The sequence below is a fragment of the Gymnoscopelus braueri genome (genome assembly GCF_963280865.1).
Source record: "Gymnoscopelus braueri genome assembly, chromosome: 18".
NCBI lineage: Eukaryota > Metazoa > Chordata > Actinopteri > Myctophiformes > Myctophidae > Gymnoscopelus > Gymnoscopelus braueri.
Window position 1 is genome coordinate 22,343,646 of NC_137618.1, and position 23,266 is coordinate 22,366,911.

At 40.0% G+C, this 23,266-nt stretch overlaps 1 protein-coding gene and 1 long non-coding RNA gene across 3 annotated transcripts; one reads left to right on the forward strand and one right to left on the reverse strand.

Moving 5' to 3' along the window:
- Nucleotides 1-6,935: 6,935 nt before the first annotated feature.
- On the reverse strand, nucleotides 6,936-8,471 carry LOC308073572. Its single transcript, XR_013932010.1, has 3 exons — nucleotides 8,351-8,471; nucleotides 7,702-7,775; nucleotides 6,936-7,032 (listed from the first exon to the last, which is right to left on the reverse strand). It is a non-coding gene; the product is annotated as an uncharacterized lncRNA (long non-coding RNA).
- A 6,155-nt stretch (nucleotides 8,472-14,626) lies between these two features.
- Nucleotides 14,627-22,465, forward strand: fhl2a (four and a half LIM domains 2a). Of its 2 annotated transcripts, XM_080412659.1 has the most exons (7): nucleotides 14,642-14,781; nucleotides 18,406-18,480; nucleotides 19,233-19,406; nucleotides 19,826-20,000; nucleotides 21,048-21,217; nucleotides 21,327-21,513; nucleotides 21,921-22,465. In XM_080412659.1, exons 3-7 carry the CDS (start codon nucleotides 19,251-19,253, stop codon nucleotides 22,070-22,072), a joined length of 840 nt encoding a protein of 279 aa, XP_080268785.1. In that variant the 5' UTR covers nucleotides 14,642-14,781; nucleotides 18,406-18,480; nucleotides 19,233-19,250; the 3' UTR covers nucleotides 22,073-22,465. The 2 variants fall into 2 exon arrangements, with proteins under 2 accessions (XP_080268786.1, XP_080268785.1); XM_080412660.1 differs by lacking the exon at nucleotides 18,406-18,480 and having other exon boundaries at nucleotides 14,627-14,781.
- Nucleotides 22,466-23,266: the final 801 nt, after the last annotated feature.

Genomic DNA, 23,266 nt, shown 5'->3' on the forward strand with positions numbered 1-23,266 from the left:
TTCAAAAAAACTTTGGGTCATTTCATCGTCTACACAGGCTTTTGTGAGCCCCCCAGACCGTTTTTAAGTTGCTTGATTCAGTATTTAGATATTTGATATTCATCTTATCAGACACGCCCCCTTCCTATACAAATCCATTATAACGTCAAACTCCATTTTTAACATGTTAGATTGATCAAAAACACCTGTCCTTGGTTCTGGTGACTCACCCTGCCCTCCTAATACGCGAGGGGGCCGTGTTTTTTCGATAACTTTTTTCATTTATTTTATAATTATTATTTATTATATAATCATTTTCCAAGAAGAATATTAAAAATAAATAAAAAAAAGTTATTGAAAAAACACGGCCCCCTCGCGTTTTAGGAGGGCAGGCTGAGTCAAAAATTTCAAAATGTATTTAAAAAAATGGCCGAAATGTATATAGGCCTGAAGTGGTTAATGTATGTTTTGCAATAATAATCTGTTTTCAAATAATTGTCCTGGAGTAAAAAAAAACAATATTTGCCTCTGAGATGTAGTGGAGTAGAAGTAAAAGTATTGGAAATTGGAAATACTCAAGTAAACTACAAATATCTCACAATTGTAGTAGGCAGTACTTGAGTACACGTATAGGCTACCTAGTTACTTTCCATCACTCTCATTAAGAAGGTTTCAAATATTCAGTGTTTGTATAATTGCATCTGTGTGTGTGAGAGTGTGAGTGTGTGAGTGAGTGAGTGAGTGAGTGAGTGAGTGAGTGAGTGAGTGAGTGAGTGAGTGAGTGAGTGAGTGTGTGTGTGTGTGTGTGTGTGTGTGTGTGTGTGTGTGTGTGTGTGTGTGTGTGTGTGTGTGTGTGTGTGTGTGTGTGTGTGTGTGTGTGTGTGTGTGTGTGTGTGTGTTCCTACATCCAGGCATAAGGGAATTTGGAAAGTGCATTTTTATTATAGTAGAGAGCCTGGCCAAAGTGGCCATGGAGCTTAAATGTTAATTACAGCTAGATCCTAAAGGACTACTTTTTCACCCATCTATCTTCATATAATTGGTCCTCACTAATGGACCATCTATTGCACCTATTGCTATAAGAAGGCACCATTTCTGTCTACAACTGAGAGGAGGGCTGGGGACAGTTCCAAAACCTGCCTACCTAGTGACATAATCAGTAAGCAGGTTTAGTAATTTTGATTTCAATTTCGATTTTTTCTTATTAGGCCTAATGCAAGAACAATGGCTTCTATTTCAGCATGCTAACTTTCCAGTAAGAGAAAGGCTGTATAGTTTCTATTAGCTTGGAATCCCCATCAACAATGTAATTGGCAGGCAGGTTTCTGAGACACAGTCAGAGTGAGTAGATAGAAATTGTGTCATCTCATGAGCAGTGACGAGGACCAAGACACTATGGTGGAAAATGGGTGAAGTGCTACTAAGCATTACAGGAAAAAAATTATAATATACACACGCTTGCACACACATTGGTCTTTTCATTGGTCTTGATAACATGCAGAGTTACTATGTTTATTAATTAACCTCTTCCAAGCCAGTGATGCCACATTATGCTTTGTAGCCAATAGAACTAGTAGGCTAGTACAAATATGTTCATTTTTGTGTTCCTTGTCCCAAGGCGCCCCCATATGTCTTACCTTATTCCTACACTGAAAGGAAGTAATGAATGGCATATTTGTATATTATATACCTGCTGATATGTATGAGGTTTTGGGCAAAGTACAAAATACACTATAGCAAGAATAACGTTTTTGAAGTTAAATATTTATTCGTATATAAAATTGCTAAGCTTTGTAGATTCATACTAAGCAGAAACACAAAGTGAGGTCCTGGGACCCCGGGAGGTCCTTGAAGTGGTTCCATGGGGTCCCCAGTAAAATTAGATAGTATCAAAATCAGTTTAATCCAGGGGTTTTCAAAGTTTTTCAGCCCAAGGACCCCCTTAGCTGAGAGAGAGATGAAGCAGGGACCCCACTTGGATAAAAGATTAAAATTTCCTAGATTTCATAGATAGCTTCATAGACCTGTTACCAGTGTATGTTGGATTCATGTATTTTCAGACATTTAACCACTTAAACTGTCAATACTTAGTAAACTTGACCTTTCACTCTGTACTTGGTCTGCTCTTTTTTCCCTGCACCAAACCTTTTTGCCGAAAATAAGCGTTCTACAAGCTCACAACGCTTCGCGCTACGAGGCGTTGTGAGCTTGTAGATCTTGTAGATCTGCCTGCTATTCTTGGCTAAAGTTCTCCTCAGAATAGGGATGCTATAGGGTTGAAGTGGTTAATGTAAATAAAGTTCGGTAGCACTTGCTATGCATCCTATGTGTATAACGCATCATTAACATACTTATAAGGCATTATAATCTGCTCATAACCCTGTATAATCAGATTTATAAGTGCTCATAAATACTCATAATGCTTTATAACCATAACCATAACACATTATAAGGCCTTTTATAATGACTTATATACGTATCAAGTGTTATAATACTTCTTAATTGTTGCCAAATTGGTAACAGTTGCTATGCATCCCAAATTAATTCTCATAGTTATAATCCATTATAATCAATTGATAATGCTTTATTATCACTGTTATAATGTGTCATAACCATTATAATGCATTATTATAATGCATTATACTACGATTACAAGTTATTATAAGTGGTCATTTGTTACTTTATGAACATTTTATAAGGCTTTATTATTACATTTTTAATGCCTTATTATCACTTATAAGGCATTATACTGTGATTATAAGTTATTATAAAGTGAACATTTGTGACATTATGATCATTTTATAAGCTGGTATTATTAAATTTGTATCGCCTTTAAATCACTATTATGATGCATTATAATTACTGTTATAATGCATTACACTATGATCATAAGTTATTATAAGTGGCCATTTGTTACTTTATGATCATTTAATCATGCTGTATTATAACTTCTAATTATAACTGTCGTAACGCATTTTAATCACTGTTATAATGCCTTATTATCACTTATAATGCATTATAACTGTTATAATAAATGATTGATTATAATGGATTATAACAATGAGAATACATTTTGGGTTGCATAGCAAGTGTTACCATGTGGGTAGCAATTATGAAGTATTATAATACTTGACATTATAAGTCATTATAACATGCTGTATAATGTTTTATGATTGCATTATACGTTGTTATGAATATGTATAACTGCAATCATCACGTGTTATAAGCATAATACAATGCATTTATACTTGAACTTATAAGTCATTATAACAAGCTTTATAATGTGTTATGGTTATGGTTATAAAGCATTAAGAGTGTTTATGAGCTCTTATAAATCTGATTATACAGGGTTATGAGCAGATTATAATGCATTATAAGTATGTTCATGATGCGTTATACACATAGGATGCATAGCAAGTGCTACCTAAAGTTCCTATCACACAATGATTTGGTGGACCCCCTGTAGTAACTCTGAGGACCCCGGTGTCCCGGGGGTCCCAGTTCCCATGTTAAAGACCCCTGGTTTAACTTCAACCCATACAAGGTCTATACTTCGGCTATGCGTTGTGAGCTTGTAGATCTGCTTTTTTATATCGTTTTTATCTTGAAAAGTTTTGATTTGAATTATTATTATTGTATTTATTTTAGCTACACAAATCTTGTATGGGGGTCTGCGGCCAAATACATATCAATTTGGGGATCCTTGACATGAAGAGGTTTGAGAACCCCTGGGCTAATAATCCAGATCTCACCGAAAACCATGTTAGTTTAAAACTGCAACCTGCTGACAGAGAAGCACATCATAATGGAAAGAAGGTCAGTACATAGACTGTCACAAGGGGGCAGAGTACTCCTGACTGAGGGCAAAGTGCAGTACCGGTGTGAGCACTGGAAATAGCCCACAAGTTCTCAATGCATCACAGGGCGTTAAGAGCTTGTACATCATTTTCGTGACGAAGCATAAATTAGGAATGACCTATATCATCATCCCATGAGAAAGAGATACAAGCGCACCACAGGGCCAACATAATGTTAGCACAAACATGGTGAGATAGCACTCTGCTCTGCTCTGATCACCCAACGCCACCCCACCAGCACCCCACCCCACAAAATGACGACAGAGGCAGCCATGCAAACCTACTCGTTGGGAGCAGGTAAGGGTTTCGTTTGGTGTCTTGCTCAAGGTCAAGGTCACTAGTCTAGAGATGATGACAGGACCGGGAACCGGTACAGCATGGACTGAACTGGGAACCTTCCGATTCCCAGCCAACCGCTTTGTCTCATCAGAGCCATATTGCCATGCACACATGCACGCACGCACTCTCTCTCGCGCACGCACACGCACACGCACGCACACACACACACACACACACACACACACACACACACACACACACACACACACACACACACACACACACCCCCCCAACCGCCTGACCAATAAAGTATAGGCTAGATCTTAACATGTTATTGCAGTTCTGAAGTAGCCTGCATGCACGTAGGCCTGCTGCTTATTTGTTCAATTTCATGGCAGCATGTTTGAAACAGAGGGAGGGCAAATTGAATGCAGCTGAGTCTGCACGTGAAATGCCCTACATGCTATCATTAGATTTCCTGTTTGATTTTAATTGGATTCACTATAGGCCCAATCTGTCTTCACTGTTTAGGAAACCCTGGCATATTACTATTGCGCAACATAATTACAGTGAGTGGCATGATTATAACCAGCTGACACAAAACATTTTGTGTCAATAGACCGTTTACACTGCATGAGTGTGCAGATGGGTAACACCTCCTCCTTTAAGTTCCCAGGAGGGCATGGCTTATTAACTGTAGCCGAGTATGTCAGCACTCTGACCACCACTTCTATAAGCAGGATGTCTTCCATTTTAGACCCACACCCCTCCTTCCATTCTCACCATCCAACACAGAAGCGCCCCACTCCCACGGCGTGACTGCTGAGCGCCCTGCAACAGAGCAGAGCTATACTTACAACCCTGACCAAACTAGACGGTTATTTTGGCACAAAGGTGCCCGTCCTGCATGGAGCCCACCTGACCATAACTGATGATGTACAGTATATCCCAACGGGGAATACTGTTGAGGGCATTAGCGCACTTTTGACTTTGAGGGTTCTCTCACAATGTTTGCAATGTGCACTATCCCATGTATGGAAGTGTGTGAATAATGTATGATGTATTTGGTAAGATATTGGATGGTATAATGTCATAGGCAAGGCAAGTTTATTTGTACAGCACATAGCCTTACACAAAGGCAATTCAAAATGCTTTACAAAGTATCAAAGGGCATTCAAAGGCATAATTCAAAAAATAATAAAGAATAAGAGGAACATGATTTGCAAAAAGAGACATAGCAAAAATAAAGGTAAAAGATGATGATTTTATACATTTATACATCTCATTATCAGCAATATCATCATGACACACACAGAGACACACTAGAGGGACTCAGTTCCCCAGTCAGTCGCTTGGACATTTTCCATTCTAACATGATACTCCATCAGAAACGATTCACAAACATTTATTCACCATATTGCATCAGAAAATTTGCTGAAAAGCTGAAGGTTTCTTTTTGATGCAACCATGGAGCTAGCACTGCACTCTGTCAGTCGGTCGGTTTGTTGGCCGGTCTGTCAGTCCAAAACATTTGGAACGCAAACTGAGAACTGGTCACAGCTTATCACAGATTACGTGCTTGTTTTTAGAAAAAGGGCGATGGAGAACAAACATTTTCAGCCTGGATTTAAAGGTAGTCAGGGTTGGCACAAGTCTCAGTGTCTCTGGAGGTTTACGTATGTTCCAAATATGTGTGGCATAATAACTTACTAATAACTCATTGTCTGTGTGGGACTAGTAACTAAGCTATCACCCATACCATCTCTAAATCATTTCATTTATTTCTAAGTCATGGAAAACAGTCCAAAAACCATTCTGATGTCACATGATAGGCAAACTGCTGACATAATAAAGCTGTTAAGATGGAGAAAAACATATTTCTGTTATTTAACCACAACTACAAAGGTGTGATCAGTACAGCATGGACGCATGTCTTAAAATAATAGCAATTATGCAGTTAGATCAGAGTAACACAGCATGTTGTAGGCTACCATGTCTCTATATCTTTCTTCCTTGCTTTCTCATTCATTGTCTAGCTCTATCAATCTTTCTTTCTTGCTGTCACAGAGCAGTCAGAGAGTCACCACATGCCCAATGTGATGACAATGTTTTGGGGTTGTGCACGTATGAAATAATGAAAAGGATTGTTATTGCATTATCATGGTGCAACCAGAGAAGACAGGCTATATGGAGACAAATCTTTGGACACTGAACACATCGTAAAGTATGTGGCATGTTGTCATCACTAGGACAAACAAAACAATATCACAATGTTATAGCCTAGCCTTAATTAGTACATTGCAATATGTGTGTGCGACCGTCACAGCTCCAAGAAATTCAGAACAGATTTAATTATAATCAACTTTATATGAGTGAAAACCCTTCCAAAATCAGTACTACTGTAGCCCTACTGTAGTAACTACTGTAGCCCCCTAGATCTTTAATAATTGATTTAAAGTCTAAAGTCCTCCTGATTCTTAAGGCATTGAATGTTTATGTTTATACTCTCACATAGGCCTATAGGTCCTATAGCATGTATCCCAAATATATATATATATATATATATATATATATATATATATATATATATATATATATATATATATATATATATATATATATATATATATATATATATATATATTGGGAAAATTTTAAAATTACCTTTTTAATTGTCTTTGGAAAAAAATAGGAATTCTACCCGGGTAGTAGTGAACTAAACACTGGTGTGTGTTCTATCTGTGAATCCTGAATGAGAATCCTTGAATCCAGTTCAATACTTGCGACTCTGATGTGAATCAGTACAGTCAGTCACTCTGCAGAACCAGGGCAGCTGCCAACACTGCATCCAAAGGCTCCTTCTGCAGACTGTTGCTCACTGGGACATGTCTGACCGACCCTCTTAACAGCTAGCTTCCTGCAGAGCCATGCCAGAGAAAATAAAGATTGATTGATTGATTGATTGATTGATGTAAAAGTCTCTTACACTTTTAGAATGCTGTTTCAGATTATGATCATGATCATCATCTGCATGACTTCAGTACTACTGTTATTTCACTGCAGAAGGACGTTCAGAGTAAGCAGGTTATTAATCCATAAGAATACACAAGCATTTCTGTCATTGTCGATGTGATGTGTGCTGACAGGAAAGTGAAAAGGCATTTTCCTCCACTCCATCATCTCACCACTCTTGAACCTTCCTAAGAATATCTGCCTCATTATTGCCTTGTCGTGTCATTTTGGATTTAGCAAGATATGTGGAAAGAAACCCCACACAGATCAATAAATCCCAGTGCAGTATAAGAGTAACTGCCCCATAAAGGCATAGCTTGTAAAAATATGTTAATTAAATGTCTAAACAATCCAACCAATAGTATGCAATATGGTCAAGTTCATGCATGGTATGAAAACAACTATGCAAATCATCCAATTGTTTGATAGGAAGGGTGTTCTTTCTTTTAGGTCTAAGCAATCTTTTCCGGACATACCTGTACCCTCATGACTTAATATTCAAACTTTGAATAGAGTCATTGTAGTCATTGTAATTAGAGTCTAGGTTGATTGGTTGGTATTAGATTGTCCTAACCTGGTCATAGACAGAAAGCACGAGGCCTGTATCATCAAAGGTCAGCCTCATTGAATTGTCAGGAGACTGGCATTCTGACAGGGATGGAAAATACTTGGTTAAAGTTAGTGTAGGATAGTGGTTCTGTATAATGTTCCGTATAATGTCTGCATTGTAACCTCTCCTCCTCTTCTTCTAAAATTTGTGACCAAGCACTAAACCTACAAGTACGCTACTCAGAAAATATAGTATAAGTGAAAAGAAAACACGCTTCATTAGTGTGAAGAATTTGGGAACTTTTGGTCTAGACCTCTAATTATACATATTTTGACTGCTGAAAGAGATACTTTCACACTCACAAGATGCTACAGTGCACTGAACACTTTCAGCTGACTTCAGTGACATTACAAGACTATTTTAATACCTAGATCCCTACTTCGCTTTACACTGCATGCCAATCCAGAGAGAAACATATTTTATCTGTGAATAAGGCCTTTTAAAAAAAAGTAATTTAGGACCCAGTTAATTAAATTTGGTGAAAAGCAGCATCACAAACCGATTTCACCGATTTACACAACATACTGTATAGGACGTCTGTCTAGAACTCCATATCTTTGAAAATACCCTGCAACAGCCCATATACCAATCTGACAAGTAGCATTCTTCCAACTTTGTGTGCCTGTCATGGATCTGTGTCCTGGGCTCTGGGTCTTGTCCCTGGTTGTCAGTGTGCCACTGCAGCAACTGTCCTCGCCTTGCTGAAGATAGAATTAGTAAGATAAACGTAAGCAGCAAGAGAGATGGGCCCAGTTGTTTTCCGGACAAGTGAGAGGTCAGATGTGATTGCAGTAGTCTCTCCAACCCAATCAGCTGACAGGGTTTGTTTCTGTGGTTTGGAGCAAGCCGGTTTCTGTCATGGTACTAGAGTTCATAGCAGATCCCATCCAGTTTAAGTCCGCAATCACATGAGGCTCAGCGAGATACACAATCTTTAAATCTGGTGATGGTGTGCGTGTGTGTGTGTGTGTGTGTGTGTGTGTGTGTGTGTGTGTGTGTGTGTGTGTGTGTGTGTGTGTGTGTGTGTGTGTGTGTGTGTGTGTGTGTCAGTGTGTGGCATTGAGCAGGGAGTTATGGCAAAAGGAGTGAGAGAGTACAGGCAACCTTAGAGGCTAAATAAAGTGTGTCCAGTGACTGCAAGCACTCAAACATCCTACCAATCTCGGAGTGGATTTAGCAGTCTGGGAATACAAGGCCGGGTTAAGTGACAAAGGATTTGCTCCTTCATATATAGACCCACATCACTCTACTGTCATGCTACTAGGACAAGAAAGAGTGAAAATGATAACAGAAGATCTTCAATTTGACTCTCCTTTCTTCAATATCTTTCACTAGTTATTCAATTAGCTATGTCAATTACGTGAGCACTGAGCACACACGCTCCTGCGCACACGCTCCTGATTCGTATTACACGCTATAATACGCCTGTGTGTGTGTGTGCGTGTGTGTGTGTGTGTGTGTGTGTGTGTGTGTGTGCCTGCGCCTGCGCCTGTGCGTCTGTGTGTGTGGTTTTGTAGATAAAATGAAAATCTAAATATGTATGTGGGTAGTAAAGTATTTAGGGTGGGTTGTGTAAGGGGATTGTGGTGATGAAGGAACCTAGAAATATTCATTTCAAAGTAGTGTTGACTCATTCCTTGCTGTTTGCAAGTGGTCCAACAAGGACATCACAAAGGGCACACAACTGAAACCCCCCTACAGAAACATTTTTAATTAACTTGCAGCCATTGGTGAAAACTAAAGTAACTAAGTACATGTACTCAAGTACTGGACCTAAAGGTAGGGTAAGTGATTTGCTTTGGTTAAAATAAGTGTTAAATAGCTCTATATTCTGATAGTACTCATTACTATAGAGTGTTTGTTCAGTAACATGAGTCTCCTTGTCTCTCCACCTCTTTATTAAACAGAAAATGCTTTTTCATGCATTTTTCAATGCAGTTTCATTTCCAATTTTATCCAACCAGGACAGAGAACTCAATCAGGATACAGATTAAACAAGTGAAATTGGAAGTGATGACACTAAGAAATGAGCAGACAAAATTGGAACTGGAACACTATACAAATTAAGCTTAAAAATGGGTACTTTCTCCTGATTGGCTGAGATTTTGACACCTACCGGAAAATGTATTTTCTGTTTATTAAAGAGCTGGAGAGACAGGGAGACATCTGTTACTGAAAAAACACTCTATAGCAATGATTACTATCAGAATATAGTGTTTTAACCTTTTAACAAAATACTTTTTGTTTTAACCAAAAAATATCACTTACCCTACCTTTAAGTACAAATTTGACATATTCTTTACTTTATTTGAGTATTTACAATTGTCAATACTTTTATTTCTGCTCCACTACATCGCAGAGGCAAATATAGTTTTTACTCCACTACAATTCTTTGGAAAACTTAAGTTACTAGATTTTGATTATTACAACGTGTCCCTTTGCGACTTGCTTGTAGATCTGCTATTTTCAAAGGATTTTTTGGTACTTTTACTTTTGGTACTTTAAGTACATTTTGATGCCAATACTTTTGTACTTTTACTCAAGTAAATTGTTTATACAGAACTTGTACTTGTAACAGACTATTTCTACAATAGGGTATTGATACTTTTACTTAAGTAAAAAAAAAACAGTACTCTTCCACCACTGCTTGCAGCACAATGAGATTTGTTGAATAGTAAAGGGGAGTGAATACTGTACTTTTGCCTCTATATTAGCCACTAGCCACTATATTATTAACTTAATAAGGGCTTGTTAGCCAAATTGAATTGGCCTATAAATCTGAGTTTTCTTAACTTGGTTAGGTGTGCTGTGGCCGCAGGGGAATGTGGGGAAAACAACTGTCATTTGAGGTAAGCTATAATAGAAAAATCACATCATTGTGATAAATGTTGGCACTGAAATCTTTTGCACGAGTAGGTGGCACTCTCATTTTGGAATAAAACTTTTCTCTGGCTATTGTTTCTTTTTTAAACAGACCCTAACTACTAGGGGTGTAACGATACGTTTTAACAACGATTCGATACGTATCACGATACTTGGTTGTCGATACGATACATGAACGATACAGGTTAATTTAGAACGATACGATACGTTTCGATTCAGCGATTTAGTCGATACGATACATGAACGATACAGGACAGGTTAATTTAGAACGATACGATTCGATTCAATGATTTAAAATCGATATAGTAACTATTTATTTACCCAAGAATTCTGTGTGAAAAATAAATACCTGGATACTGGATATAAACCCCTCTTTCTCTTTTCTTCTTCTTAAAAGTACTTAGTATTGATATAATTGATTATTTGCATTGCAGAACGATTCGATACGATTATTTGCATTGCAAAACGATTCGATACGATTCAAAGTCAAACGATACGATATTTAGCTGTTTGCATATCGATATAGTAGATCGTTGAAAATTCAAAACGATGCATCGATGCAGTTACTGTATCGTTACGGGCCTACTAACTACTGCTGGTGACCAGTGCAGCTCTCATCTAAAGTTGCGCTGTAAGTTCTGAATGAAGATGGAGGGGTCTCCATAGCATTCAGCAAAAAAGGAAGACTATAGGGAAGTCATAAAGTTAAACACAGTCTCTCACTGTACACTTGTTAAGCTGTAAGGAGTCTATTCCCACAGTGGGAGACCGAAATGATTCCATCCGTCTTCATTAGATTTAATTGCTCATTTGAGACCCACGGAATGACACTGCAGGTTCTTTAAAGTTTGTAGAGTGGGATCAATTTCAGTGTTGTGTTGGAGCGGCGGTTCAGATGGTCCTTCAAGAGGATCATATGGGATCTTGGGAGACCCGGCGAAGTTCCACTGCAATTGGTTGCCTTGGAATTAATGATTAACAGTCCACCACGATGACGGATTCTGTCTGACCTGACCTTTCCACCAGGCTGTATTTGCAGCAGCAGTAAGTACCAGGCTTTAGCATCACTATGGCTTGGCAGCGCCCAGACAGCTGCACTGTTATCCCTCCTGCCTTTAGCAGCTGAGTGGGGGGCTTGGATCTGGGGGCCATGGCATGGGGGAGATGATGGAGGCATTGGCCAGTGGAACAGAGGCAGAACACTGAAGGCCATGGGCTGAGGTCAGGGACTGGAGACTAATAATTAAGTTGCGAAGGTAGTCTTGGGCAAAGTTTCAATTGGCTGCGCTGAGGCACAGTTTCCAAAACCCATTGTTGGCTGAACACAAGAGACTTGTAGACGGGATTACCTGTTAATGAATGTCTTTTGAGATTGTTTTCTGTGCCAGGTCAGAGCAGCAAGGAGGACATGGTTATTTGTTTTTTGCATGTGTGCTTTTATGCTTATTCTGATCACTATTATGATCACTATCATTATTATCATTATAATAATACCGGTGCGGTGCCCAACTACTTGTGAACAATGCAAGTCAGGAACGATGCAAGTTGGGTGTATGCCCCACCCGGTTATGCAATACCCATTGTACCCGTTGTTAAAGTGTCTGTGTCCCTTTTATGCCCTTATGGAGATTTCTGTATCTGTCTGTGCGTGTCCCTTTTATGCCCATATGGAGTTCCGTGTGCGGCATGCCCAAGTATGGAGTCCAGGCTAGTCAATGTCAGTTACTGTATGAAATCATATTGATGACATCAAGGGGATTTGCAGATTTATCCATATTGTTTGGAGACCCAGAAGATCTCGCATAAAAACGGGAGGGGCGAGAAGGTTTCGCTTGATATTCGTGCCGGGTTTGGCGTGACGTTTGTGCTGGGCGTGGCGTGACGTTTGTGCTGGGCGTGGCGTGACCAACGCAAAGGGAGTTTATTGTTGGCTAAGCTAAGCTTATTAGCTAGGCTTTGTAACTTCGTAACTCGACATACTGGGCCGGCGCCGCCATCCTAGTAGACTATCATTATAATTAATTATTATTATTACATTATATGACTGATTGGTCTTGTGCAAATAAAACCACTGGAGTACATAAAACTGTTCATCTGGTACTGAGGCCTGATCGGCATGTGAAAACACTTCAGTTTTAAGGAGTCTAGGCAGCTAAATCAAATTAAATCCCTCACAACTCTTGACTTCATCTCCTAAAGAGAGATTACAACAACTGCTTCTGATGAACAAGCTAAGTCATCTGACTTAAATTTCCCCCTCCAGTCCGCAGGTCATTGCCTTCTTTTCAATGTAGTTTCCTGTCTCAAACCGGTCTTCTTACTTGTAGCCAAATTACAATGCCAAAAAATCTGGAGTTGTGCAAATTGCTGTTTCTCAGTGTCATTGGAGGGTTTATGCAATAGCCTATAGGTTTTCAGAAATGACTATGGCATAATAATCATAATCATGAATATACCTTCAGCAATAAGACCATACAATAAAATAGACAATTGATCAAATATGTGCAATATAAGATTAATACATACTCGATTATACACCTGTGTGTCAATTAACTATATATACAGTATATATGAAATAACATGATTATGGGTTATGATCGTAGTTATGAACGTATGACCTCAGTTGTACCTTGCATTCTTGTGCAGTAATATTCTGCTGGACTTCTTTCCTGGCAGGAGGACAAAGGCCTGTCCTAGCCCTTGGCCAGTGGCTGCTGAGCTAAAAGGCCTCTTGAGATGACCATCAGGACTTGTAGATAACAGCAGAATCTTGGCAGGAACTTGATGTATTCCTAATCTACTCGTCCCTCCCCTCTGATATTTCTATTGGACCCTTTCTGATACACTGTAATATGTACACTAAAATGCATGCACGCAAATACAAACACGCCCACACACGTGCGTGCACACACGCGTATACACAGATACATTCACACTCGCAGACATATAAATACCTACTGATTAACAATTCTTTAAGTAGCATACTCTTTGCAGAGGTCTACAAATAGAGCACTTGAATCTTAGTGGAGCACTGGTGACGCATTTCATCCCCTCTTACTGGAGAGTGTCCAGGGACCACCAGGTCAGAATAACCTGCTTCAAACTGAGAGAGAGAGAGAGAGAGAGAGAGAGATGGAGGGGGAGAGAGATGGAGGGGGAGAGTGAGGGAGGGAGGTTGGTGCTACAATTTTCTTAGAAACCAAACAGGCTTCTCTCATTACCATGCCTGGATGCCATACCCCACACCATGCATATGGGACCATGCATGGCTATTCTCACGGGAGGAGAAAGTTAGAGAGGAAGAGAAAGATGAGCTAGATGAGTACAGCGACCTCCCAGCACAATAATCTTTGACATTTGACCTTTGGCAGGCTTTCCATCACAGCTTTATATACATCAAAGGACATACAGATATTGTGGCTTTATGCAATAATGTGCAAGAAGCCTGTACCGTATCTTTTCTCTGTTTGATTTGTGTGCGTGTGCGTGTGCGTGTGTGTGTGTGTGTGTGTACGTGTGTGGGTGCGTGTGCGTGTGTGTTTGTGCGTGTATAATACAGTATTATCATGATGAAATTGACATAGGTCCCCGATGCAAAGAAACAACAAGAATTCACCCTGAAGAAGGCTTGTGCTCTTTAATTAGATTCCTAAGAATGCTGCTGATATTTGTTATTACTGGCCCGCTTCTCAGGAAAAACGGAAATGGAGTGATGATCGGATATTGTTACAGTGGGGAGAGACACAAACAGAGAAGAGGGTATTTTAACAGCTTGGTCCTGGCTTTCACATTAACAACTCACTCGCTGCAAATGAGCAATTTGTGAGTAAGTGAGTGAGTGAGTGAGTGAGTGAGTGAACTACTGAATGACTGAAAGACCTTAAAAGGCCACATGGGCTGGCTGATGTGACTGGCTGAAAGTAAGTGAGTGAGTGAAGGGTGGACTCTGGGTTATCTCTCTCTAGTGCCACTACAGTGTATATATAGATATTCTCAAAAAGGACCGCCTGCTGCTTTCTGCCAACACAGTTGTCCCTCCCTCCATGTCAATTAGGCTCCAATGGGTGGAGTAATCCAATCAGGAGTAAGTACAGCCAACTCTCAGTCTCCTCTCTCAGTCTGGCCAGACTCCGCACAGATACACACTCCTAAGACAGGAAGGTAAGACCCAGCTCCGTTCACTGCTCCACTTTTCATCCATCCATCTTTCCACTCATCCGTTCCTTCACCTTTGTATTGTACCTTCACTGGTCTTCGTTCATCCCTCCCTCCCTCACCTTCTCTGAGACACAGCTGTCGACCCACCTCTGGCACCCTCCATCACCCTGCATCTGCCCCATGCACTCCTTCTCCTTTCACTTTCCACCGCATCCCCATTTCTGAACCATCTCCACAGTAAAACCCTGAGTGTTCGTTTAACTCAGAGAGTGTACAAATGGAACCAAATGGACCCTAACGTACCCTCTCTGAGTTACAAATGTTTCGAGACCCTTACGGATCCATTGAGTCACATTTGTCAACTTTCTGAGTTACAAATGGATAAATGAACACTGAGGATTTTTCTTGGTACTGTTCAACTTTAGCTCCTCCACTCTGTCTCAGAGACTCCCTGCGGACAGCCTAGCAGCACTATCTCCTTGAATAAAAACTGCTATCCATCCATTTTCTGTCTAAAAACATCATTTTCTGTTGCCCCTGTTTTCATTTCCACATATCTTTGTTCTCTTTTATCTACATTCAACTTACGCAAGCTTAATTAGCTTTTTCTTTGTCTAAAAACTACCTTGTCTGTTGCCCTTGTTTGCATTTCCACATTCATATGTCAGTCAGCCCTATGTCACGTGCTTTCTTCTATTTAGCATGAGCAGAGACAGAGACCTTGAGAAAACTTTACATGGAGTTTGCATTAAGAACTATTTGCAATAGCCAAATTCAGTTAATAGGCCTGACCTTACTGACTGACTGTAGGTGACTTTGTTTTTGTTTTGTCTTTTGCAAATGTAAAAATGTGCAGTTCTGTTAAGGAATGCTCTGATGCTTTTCCCAGCATTGCCGTGTAAATAATACGCAACTCAAATCATATTTTACAGAGCGAAGACAGGTGTTTAAAATTTACATGAATTTAGGCAGTGTGCGATATGCAGGGGTCACTTTTTATTATTTTGTATTTCAGTTATCTTTGTCAGCAACATTATATCTTTGCATGCTCACAGGGGTTTTGTGCAGGCCAAAATGTAGTGGATGTGTGCTACAGTATGGTGATAGAGAATGTTCAGAAGAACCATTTGAACATAATTGACATAAAGTCAAAAGTCCAAAATGAAGCTGAGGCTGGTTGATTGGGAGAAAAGTTTTAATTATCACAGTAGAGATGTGAGGCACAACACATCTGTTTAAACTTGGTTCAGGATGTTGTACAACACTGGGTCTCAACGTGGGGTCCAGCGACCCCCAGGGGTCCTTTAGGGAGTTCCAGGGGGTTCCAAGCGAAATGATTGACAGGAGCCAAATTAACCCTTATGGGTCTGTATCTCCAGTGTACAAACTGAACTCTCAGAGTTAAATTAACACTAAGGATTTTACAATTATATTGAGGTCCCAGAGATTAAAAAAACAACAAAATAAAAACAACATTTGTATCAAATGGTGGTCTGTGGCGCAATGCATATAAAAGGCATGCATATACAATTATCATTATTGTACACTACACAGTATATGTAGGGAAGGGGATTTATTGTGACAAAAATAAATTTCTTGGCCACCTGTTAAGTGCCACATTTAGTAGACTCCCTAAAAGCATTCCAATTTCCACAGAGATAACTGTCATTAGTGTTGCATGTCACTGGGTGCCACTCCCACCATTGTGGCTCAGTCTCATATATCGGAGGGTTATAGATACCGTTTCAGAGTTGAGATAGAGTGGCGCCCCGTGGGTCGTGGGCCATGTACCTGTCAGACTGTAGGGAGACAGATATAGACTGCAGTGTATGGATGCAGGCCAGTGTTGGGAGGTGTTTCTAAAGCCTCCCAAAAGCTGTCAAAACACTTGACCCAAAATGGAGAAGTGAGATTACATGAGATTACTGTGGCACTGTTGCATGTCATTGAGATGTTCAATGAACTGCCTGGCAGTGCTTGCCTGTAGATACAGTAACGTTATACTGTTTTGAGCAATTTTGTTGTAGTCAAAAGCAAGACTTTGTCACAAGTGTCTTGAAGAAGCCAATTGTGACTATTGCTCCTGCATGTGAGATGATGTTCATCCCTATTTAGATTGTGTGGATGATTGTCCTTTTCCTGAAATTCAGCGGCTACAGTGAGCATACAAATGAATTTAATTTGTAGAACCTAAATTAGATCTTTCATTGGAAATGTGGGTAGTTATCTTTTAATTTCACCCACTGTGTACAACAATGCTAGCACTATTCGTGCTGCTGTGCTTGAGGTGCATGTAAGTGACTACGTGAGAGAGTGTGCGCGCAGGTGTAAGTGCGCGTGCATTCCCAAGGATACATGTGATTTCAATTCAGATAGAGATCGTGACATCCTAATGGATAGAACCATTAGCTTGTGACTAGAAGGTCACAGGTTTGAGTTGCCCAAGGAAATATGGGGGGAGGGACTGAAAGAGACCCCCCCCCCCCCCTAATTCTAGAAAGATCTTCCTTGACATGATCATCTAAAAGTCAACTTTGAGATGACGGCATGTTTACCTTTACAGATAAACATGCCGTCTTAAGGCATATGTGATACTATGGTCTGGCTGGGCACTGGTCAAGGGCTTGGTGTCTACTGTATCTGGCTGGCACTCCATTTGGTGTTAGCTGACTCCCGTCCCAGATGGTCGGCATCAAAGGGAACCCAGAAGCTCGGAAACAGCTGCCTGACGTTTTTGAATAGCTGGAGATTTTATTCGTGGTAGTTCAGATTATCCGTTTTTATTTTTAGGGTTCAGATAAACCCTTATATAAGCTAGGTGAGTCATGGTGGGAGCATCAGACAATGAGGGAATGTGGGGAGGGGTGGAGAGGGTGAAAAGCTATTAGGGCATCTGGGATCGTCTACGAATCTCAAGGGTCATGCTGGCCCTATGGATGCCATTTCAATTTGAACAATTGTACTATCTGGGTGGTCAAAAAGCCGCCGATGGCATGAACAGACTTTTTCCTGATATGAACAGCTTTTTGCCTGATATGAACAGTCTCTTGACTGATATGAACAGCTTCCTGCGTGATATGAACAACAGCTTCTTACCTGATATGAACAGCTTTTAGCCTTGTGTGAACCGTTTCTTGTCTGATATGAACAGTTTCTTGTCTGATATGAACAGCTTCTTGTCTGATAGAGCAAAGATAGAACCAAAGGGGATGACAATGAAAGTATGGTAGGAGGTACATCAAGACAAAAGCAGAAATACAAATAAGAAGAGAGTGAAACAGCTTCTGGGGGGAAAATGAGCGGAAAAGTGTGAAACAGTGAGAAAGAAGGAATTTATCGGAGCAGGGAAGACTGAAGTTTTCCAGTCTCTGCCTCCTTATATGGTCAAAGCATGGCTGAGGAATAAATGGGCAGACAAGACGCATGTGTTTGTGTGTGTGTGTGTGTGTGTGTGTGTGTGAGAGCAGGGGAAATAGTTGAAAAGACAAAAGCACGGCAGTTGCAGGGAGCAGTGTGCTTGGTAATGCTGTCTTTCTAACTCTCTCCCTCACTTACTATCACACACACACACACACACACACACACACACACACACACACACACACACACACACACACAGGTTGGCAGAGCGAGGCTGTCCAGACGCAGTTGGGGATAACCAGAGGGCTTAACAGAGGGGAGTGTTGATAACAGCTGCAGATCGTGAGTAGCCATTATTACAGAGCACTATTTAAACCTGCTTACAGACAGACAGACAGATAGACAGACAGACAGACGCATGCGCGCGCACACACACACACACACACACACACACACACACACACACACACACACACACACACACACACACACACACACACACACACACACACACACACACACACACACACACACACACACACACACACACACACAGTACTCTGATACTGTACTGTGATGTGGTGCTGACAGCTGAAGGTGAGGTGATGGATGGGTCAGCATACAGTGGCAGAGTAAGCACTGGTATGCAAACAGGGCTAAAAATTGACCGTCTCTCTAAGCATGACTGATAGAAGCTATTTCTAACGTTCTCAACTGTCAAACCTCCACGACTGACACCAGGGGACTGCTTTGCTGAGAGACAGGAGAGAGAGATTAAAAAAATAACAAACTACAAAACTCCAGAAATCTTGGATATGTTAGAAATTCAAAGACGCATTTGGGCCAACATAAGATTATGTCTTATGTTTCTGACTCTGGGTAAACATTGGCAACCCACACCAAATTCTCCAGTAAGCACGGGTATAAAAAAAACTATGTGTGAACATTGCCAGACGGTCTACCTGTCAACAGCTTCCTAGTACTTCTGCAATGTTGAAGCACCCTCAATGCTCTTCAAAGGCACCAATCGCATGCACGCCAACTCAATTAGATTTGACACTATGACTCTCCCTCTCTTATCTCCATCTCATCAGGAGGGTCCTTGAGCCGAGATGACAGAACGCTATGACTGCCACTACTGCAAGGAATCCCTGTTTGGGAAGAAGTATGTTCTCAGGGAGGAAAACCCCTACTGTGTGAAATGTTACGAGAGCCTGTACTCCAACACCTGCGAGCAGTGCAAGAAGCCCATTGGCTGCAACACCAGGGTAGGGAACCTTTAATTTGTGCTTGGACTGGGATCAATTGGCTTTGCATGTTGCTGATCTGGTCTGGGTCTAGAGCGGATACGGAAACGGTGTTTGTAATGTGTGTGTGTGTGTGTGTGTGAAAATGACCAGATACAGTAAGCCAGATCAGACTGGTTAATTCGGAATAGAAACCAAACCAGGCTTTTCCACAGGCACTATGGAAAGCCTGGTGAATGCGAGGTTAATTTATGCTGATTCACGGCACAGTGTTGCTCGCTGAAAAACTACTGATTTTCTCAAATCTGTTATTTTTCATTATTTAACATAACAATTGGCTTTACACACACATACCCACTCTGACTGTCTCTTTATGTCTCAAGTTATGAAGTAGGCTGCAAAATTCATCCTATAACTGTCCTGCTGGTTCCCCTTTGCAGGACCTGTCCTATAAGGATAGACACTGGCATGAGGAATGTTTCCAGTGCTTTCAGTGCAAGCGCTCACTGGTGGACAAGCCCTTCTCCACCAAGGATGAGCAACTGCTCTGCACTGAGTGTTACTCCAACGAGTATTCCTCCAAGTGCCACGATTGCAAGAAGACCATCATGCCAGGTAGGAAGAGAAAGGCCAAAAAACTATTTATGACATATATTGGGCCAAATTAAACCAAATATCTAAATGAATCTGGAAGGTATTCAGAAATCCTCTGCTTTTCTTTTGTTTTTGTTTTTAATTTTTTTAATTTGCGTTTGCATCAATGAATACAAACTTGCAAAATGGCCTCACTTTAACACTATAAATTGATGTGAGTTTGTGGATATTTAAAAAATCAAGCTATACACTGGCGGTGTTACCAATGTAACCTTTTAATATCACACCATAACACTGTTGACAGACTGAAAAATGCATAACTCAAATAAACCTGGCCAAGAAAAGTGAATAGCTAAGGGTAGTTACCCCATTAGTGACAAACTGAATTTGATTCAGTAAACATTTGTGAATGTAAGCATTGTGCTCTAAATATGCACAATCGTGGTAAGTAGTGCATATTTTGACTCATTAAAATGTTTACCTATTTAAAGAGCATGATGGAAACTAGGTAGGTTGTTAGAGTTAACTTAATTCTAGATGCAGATGCCTACCACTTCACCATTCAAAGCTACTTCTTTGTGTGTTGAAGGCGTGAACTCTCAAAGAAACATTCATATCAACAGAACATATGTTCATATAAAATCATACATGGGACTACATGGAACCATGTAATATAAGGAAATAAATTAGAAATCAGAACCATTAAAGCTGAGTAGGAGAAACCAGTTGTGGTCCTACCCGACCACAGGATATAGAGCAGATACACCAACTACGCAGTTGTTAGTTATATTGTATTAACATTAATCTAGTATATTAATACAATTCTACAGATTGGTCAAAATATTGTATTCACTAAAGAAAGGTTATAGATTGCACCTTTAAACAAAGTGGTTCTTTATAGAACTATGGTACATTATATTGGAATATTGGAATCTGCAATGCATGCACAAATCAAATCCAAAGAAGTATTTTTAAATGTCATCTGTTCAAACCAAGTTTAAGTCCATATACCTCTCTTTGTGTTCCCTTTCTCTCTTCTGTGCCGTCGTCTTTTCGATACTCCTATAGGGTCCAGGAAGATGGAACATAAGGGCAACAGCTGGCATGAGACCTGCTTTACCTGCCAACGCTGCCAGCAGCCGATTGGCACCAAGAGCTTTATCCCCAAGGAGAACCATAACTTCTGTGTGCCCTGCTATGAGAAGCAGTTTGCCATGCAGTGTGTGCATTGCAAGAAGGTGGGATACGTGGATGTTCAGATCATGCATCATGAGCATGACGCAGAAACCTATTAATAAAGAAATGGATGCTTATACATGATGGTTTTACTCTCCCTCTCCTTATCAGCCCATCACCACCGGTGGGGTGACCTATCGTGACCAGCCGTGGCACAAGGACTGCTTCCTGTGCACTAGCTGCAAGCAGCAGCTGTCTGGTCAGCGGTTTACCTCTAGGGATGACTTTGCCTATTGTCTCAACTGCTTCTGCAACCTGTATGCCAAGAAATGTGCTTCCTGCACCACCCCTATTAGTGGTAAGACCTGGACCCTCACTGCCTGTCTGTAATCCATCTTTCATAGACTGTCCTGTTTTTTGTTTGTTTAACCCATTCGATCAGGGAACGCATCTCTGTCATTTTAGATTTATTTTGGCTATTTTTGAGAAATCGTGAAAATGTTTGCAAGTCTTTGAATATATATTTTTTAAAGCGAACATTTGTCAGATATTGTGTTCCGGGGACCCCCAGAAGCAAAGATTTGAGTTACAAATGTTAGCTTTAAATAAATATATATATTCAGAAAAAAATTGCAGATCTACAAGCTCATAGTATATCTGTTCATCTATTTTTGAATAGCCAAAGAAATCTAAAATGACAGAGATGCGTTACCGGATTGAATGGGTTAATCTTTTTCATGACTTGGGCCTGATTTAATTTTTTAGGACTTGGAGGTAGCAAGTACATCTCCTTTGAAGAGCGCCAGTGGCACAACGACTGCTTCAACTGCAAGAAGTGCTCCGTGTCTCTGGTGGGCCGTGGCTTTCTCACCGAGCGTGATGACATCCTATGCCCCGAGTGTGGCAAGGACATCTGATTTTGATGCAAGGGATGACGACATATCTGATTGGAACGGCCTTATGACCAAGGAATGAATACAAATCATGTAATCTATATACACAGTACAATTCTGAGCGTTAATTTAACTCAGAGTTACAAATGGATAAATTAACATTGAGGATTTTGCTGTGTACAATGTACAGCATAAGAAGTGCAAAATAAGCACTAGAACTAACCGTGTTGTTCAATTCACAAAGCTTTTCATCTCAAAATATGACATTTGCTATTGGGAAACCGACTACTGACAATTGCTGCCATATGGTTGTAAAGCACAATAGCTACCTTGCATACTTTTCTTTTAAAAAATATATAATTTTAATATAATTTTTGTGGATGAAATTAAAATATTTGAAAAATATATTGGATGGATGTTTAGTGTAGCGTTTTGAAATGAATACTCTTACATATTAAAGGTAGGGTAAGTGATTTGCGTTGGTTAAAATAATTGTTAAATAGCTCTATATTCTGATAGTACTCATTGCTATAGAGTGTTTGTTCAGTATTAGGAGTCTCCTTGTCTCTCCACCTCTTTATTAAACAGAAAATGCATTTTCGTTTCAGTTTCAGTTTCATTTCCAATTTTATCCAACCAGGACAGAGAACTCAATCAGGATACAGATTAAACAAGTGAAATTGGAAGTGATGACACTAAGAAATGAGCATGCAAAATTGGAACTGGAACACTATACAAATTAAGCTTAAAAATGGGTACTTTCTCCTGATTGGCTGAGATTTTGACACCTACCGAAAAATGTATTTTCTGTTTATTAAAGAGCTGGAGAGACAGGGAGACATCTGTTACTGAAAAAACACTCTATAGCAATGATTACTATCAGAATATAGTATTTTAACCTTTTAACAAAATACTTTTTGTTTTAACCAAAAAATATCACTTACCCTACCTTTAATGTACATTATCAACATGTTACTCCTTCCTGCATGCACCGGCTTGATATTGTAATGATCCTTTTAAAGTTTGTGCATGAATGCTGTAATAACCCATGAAATACACTGTGATGTATTTTAAATGCTATATAGAGGTGTGCATAAAGTGATGTAAGATTCAGAATTCTTGTTAATCACTTTCACCCTGAAGTCCTTATATTGGGCATGTACATTTTTGAAGATTGAATATAACAACAGCGAAAGATAGCTGATCTACAAGCTCACG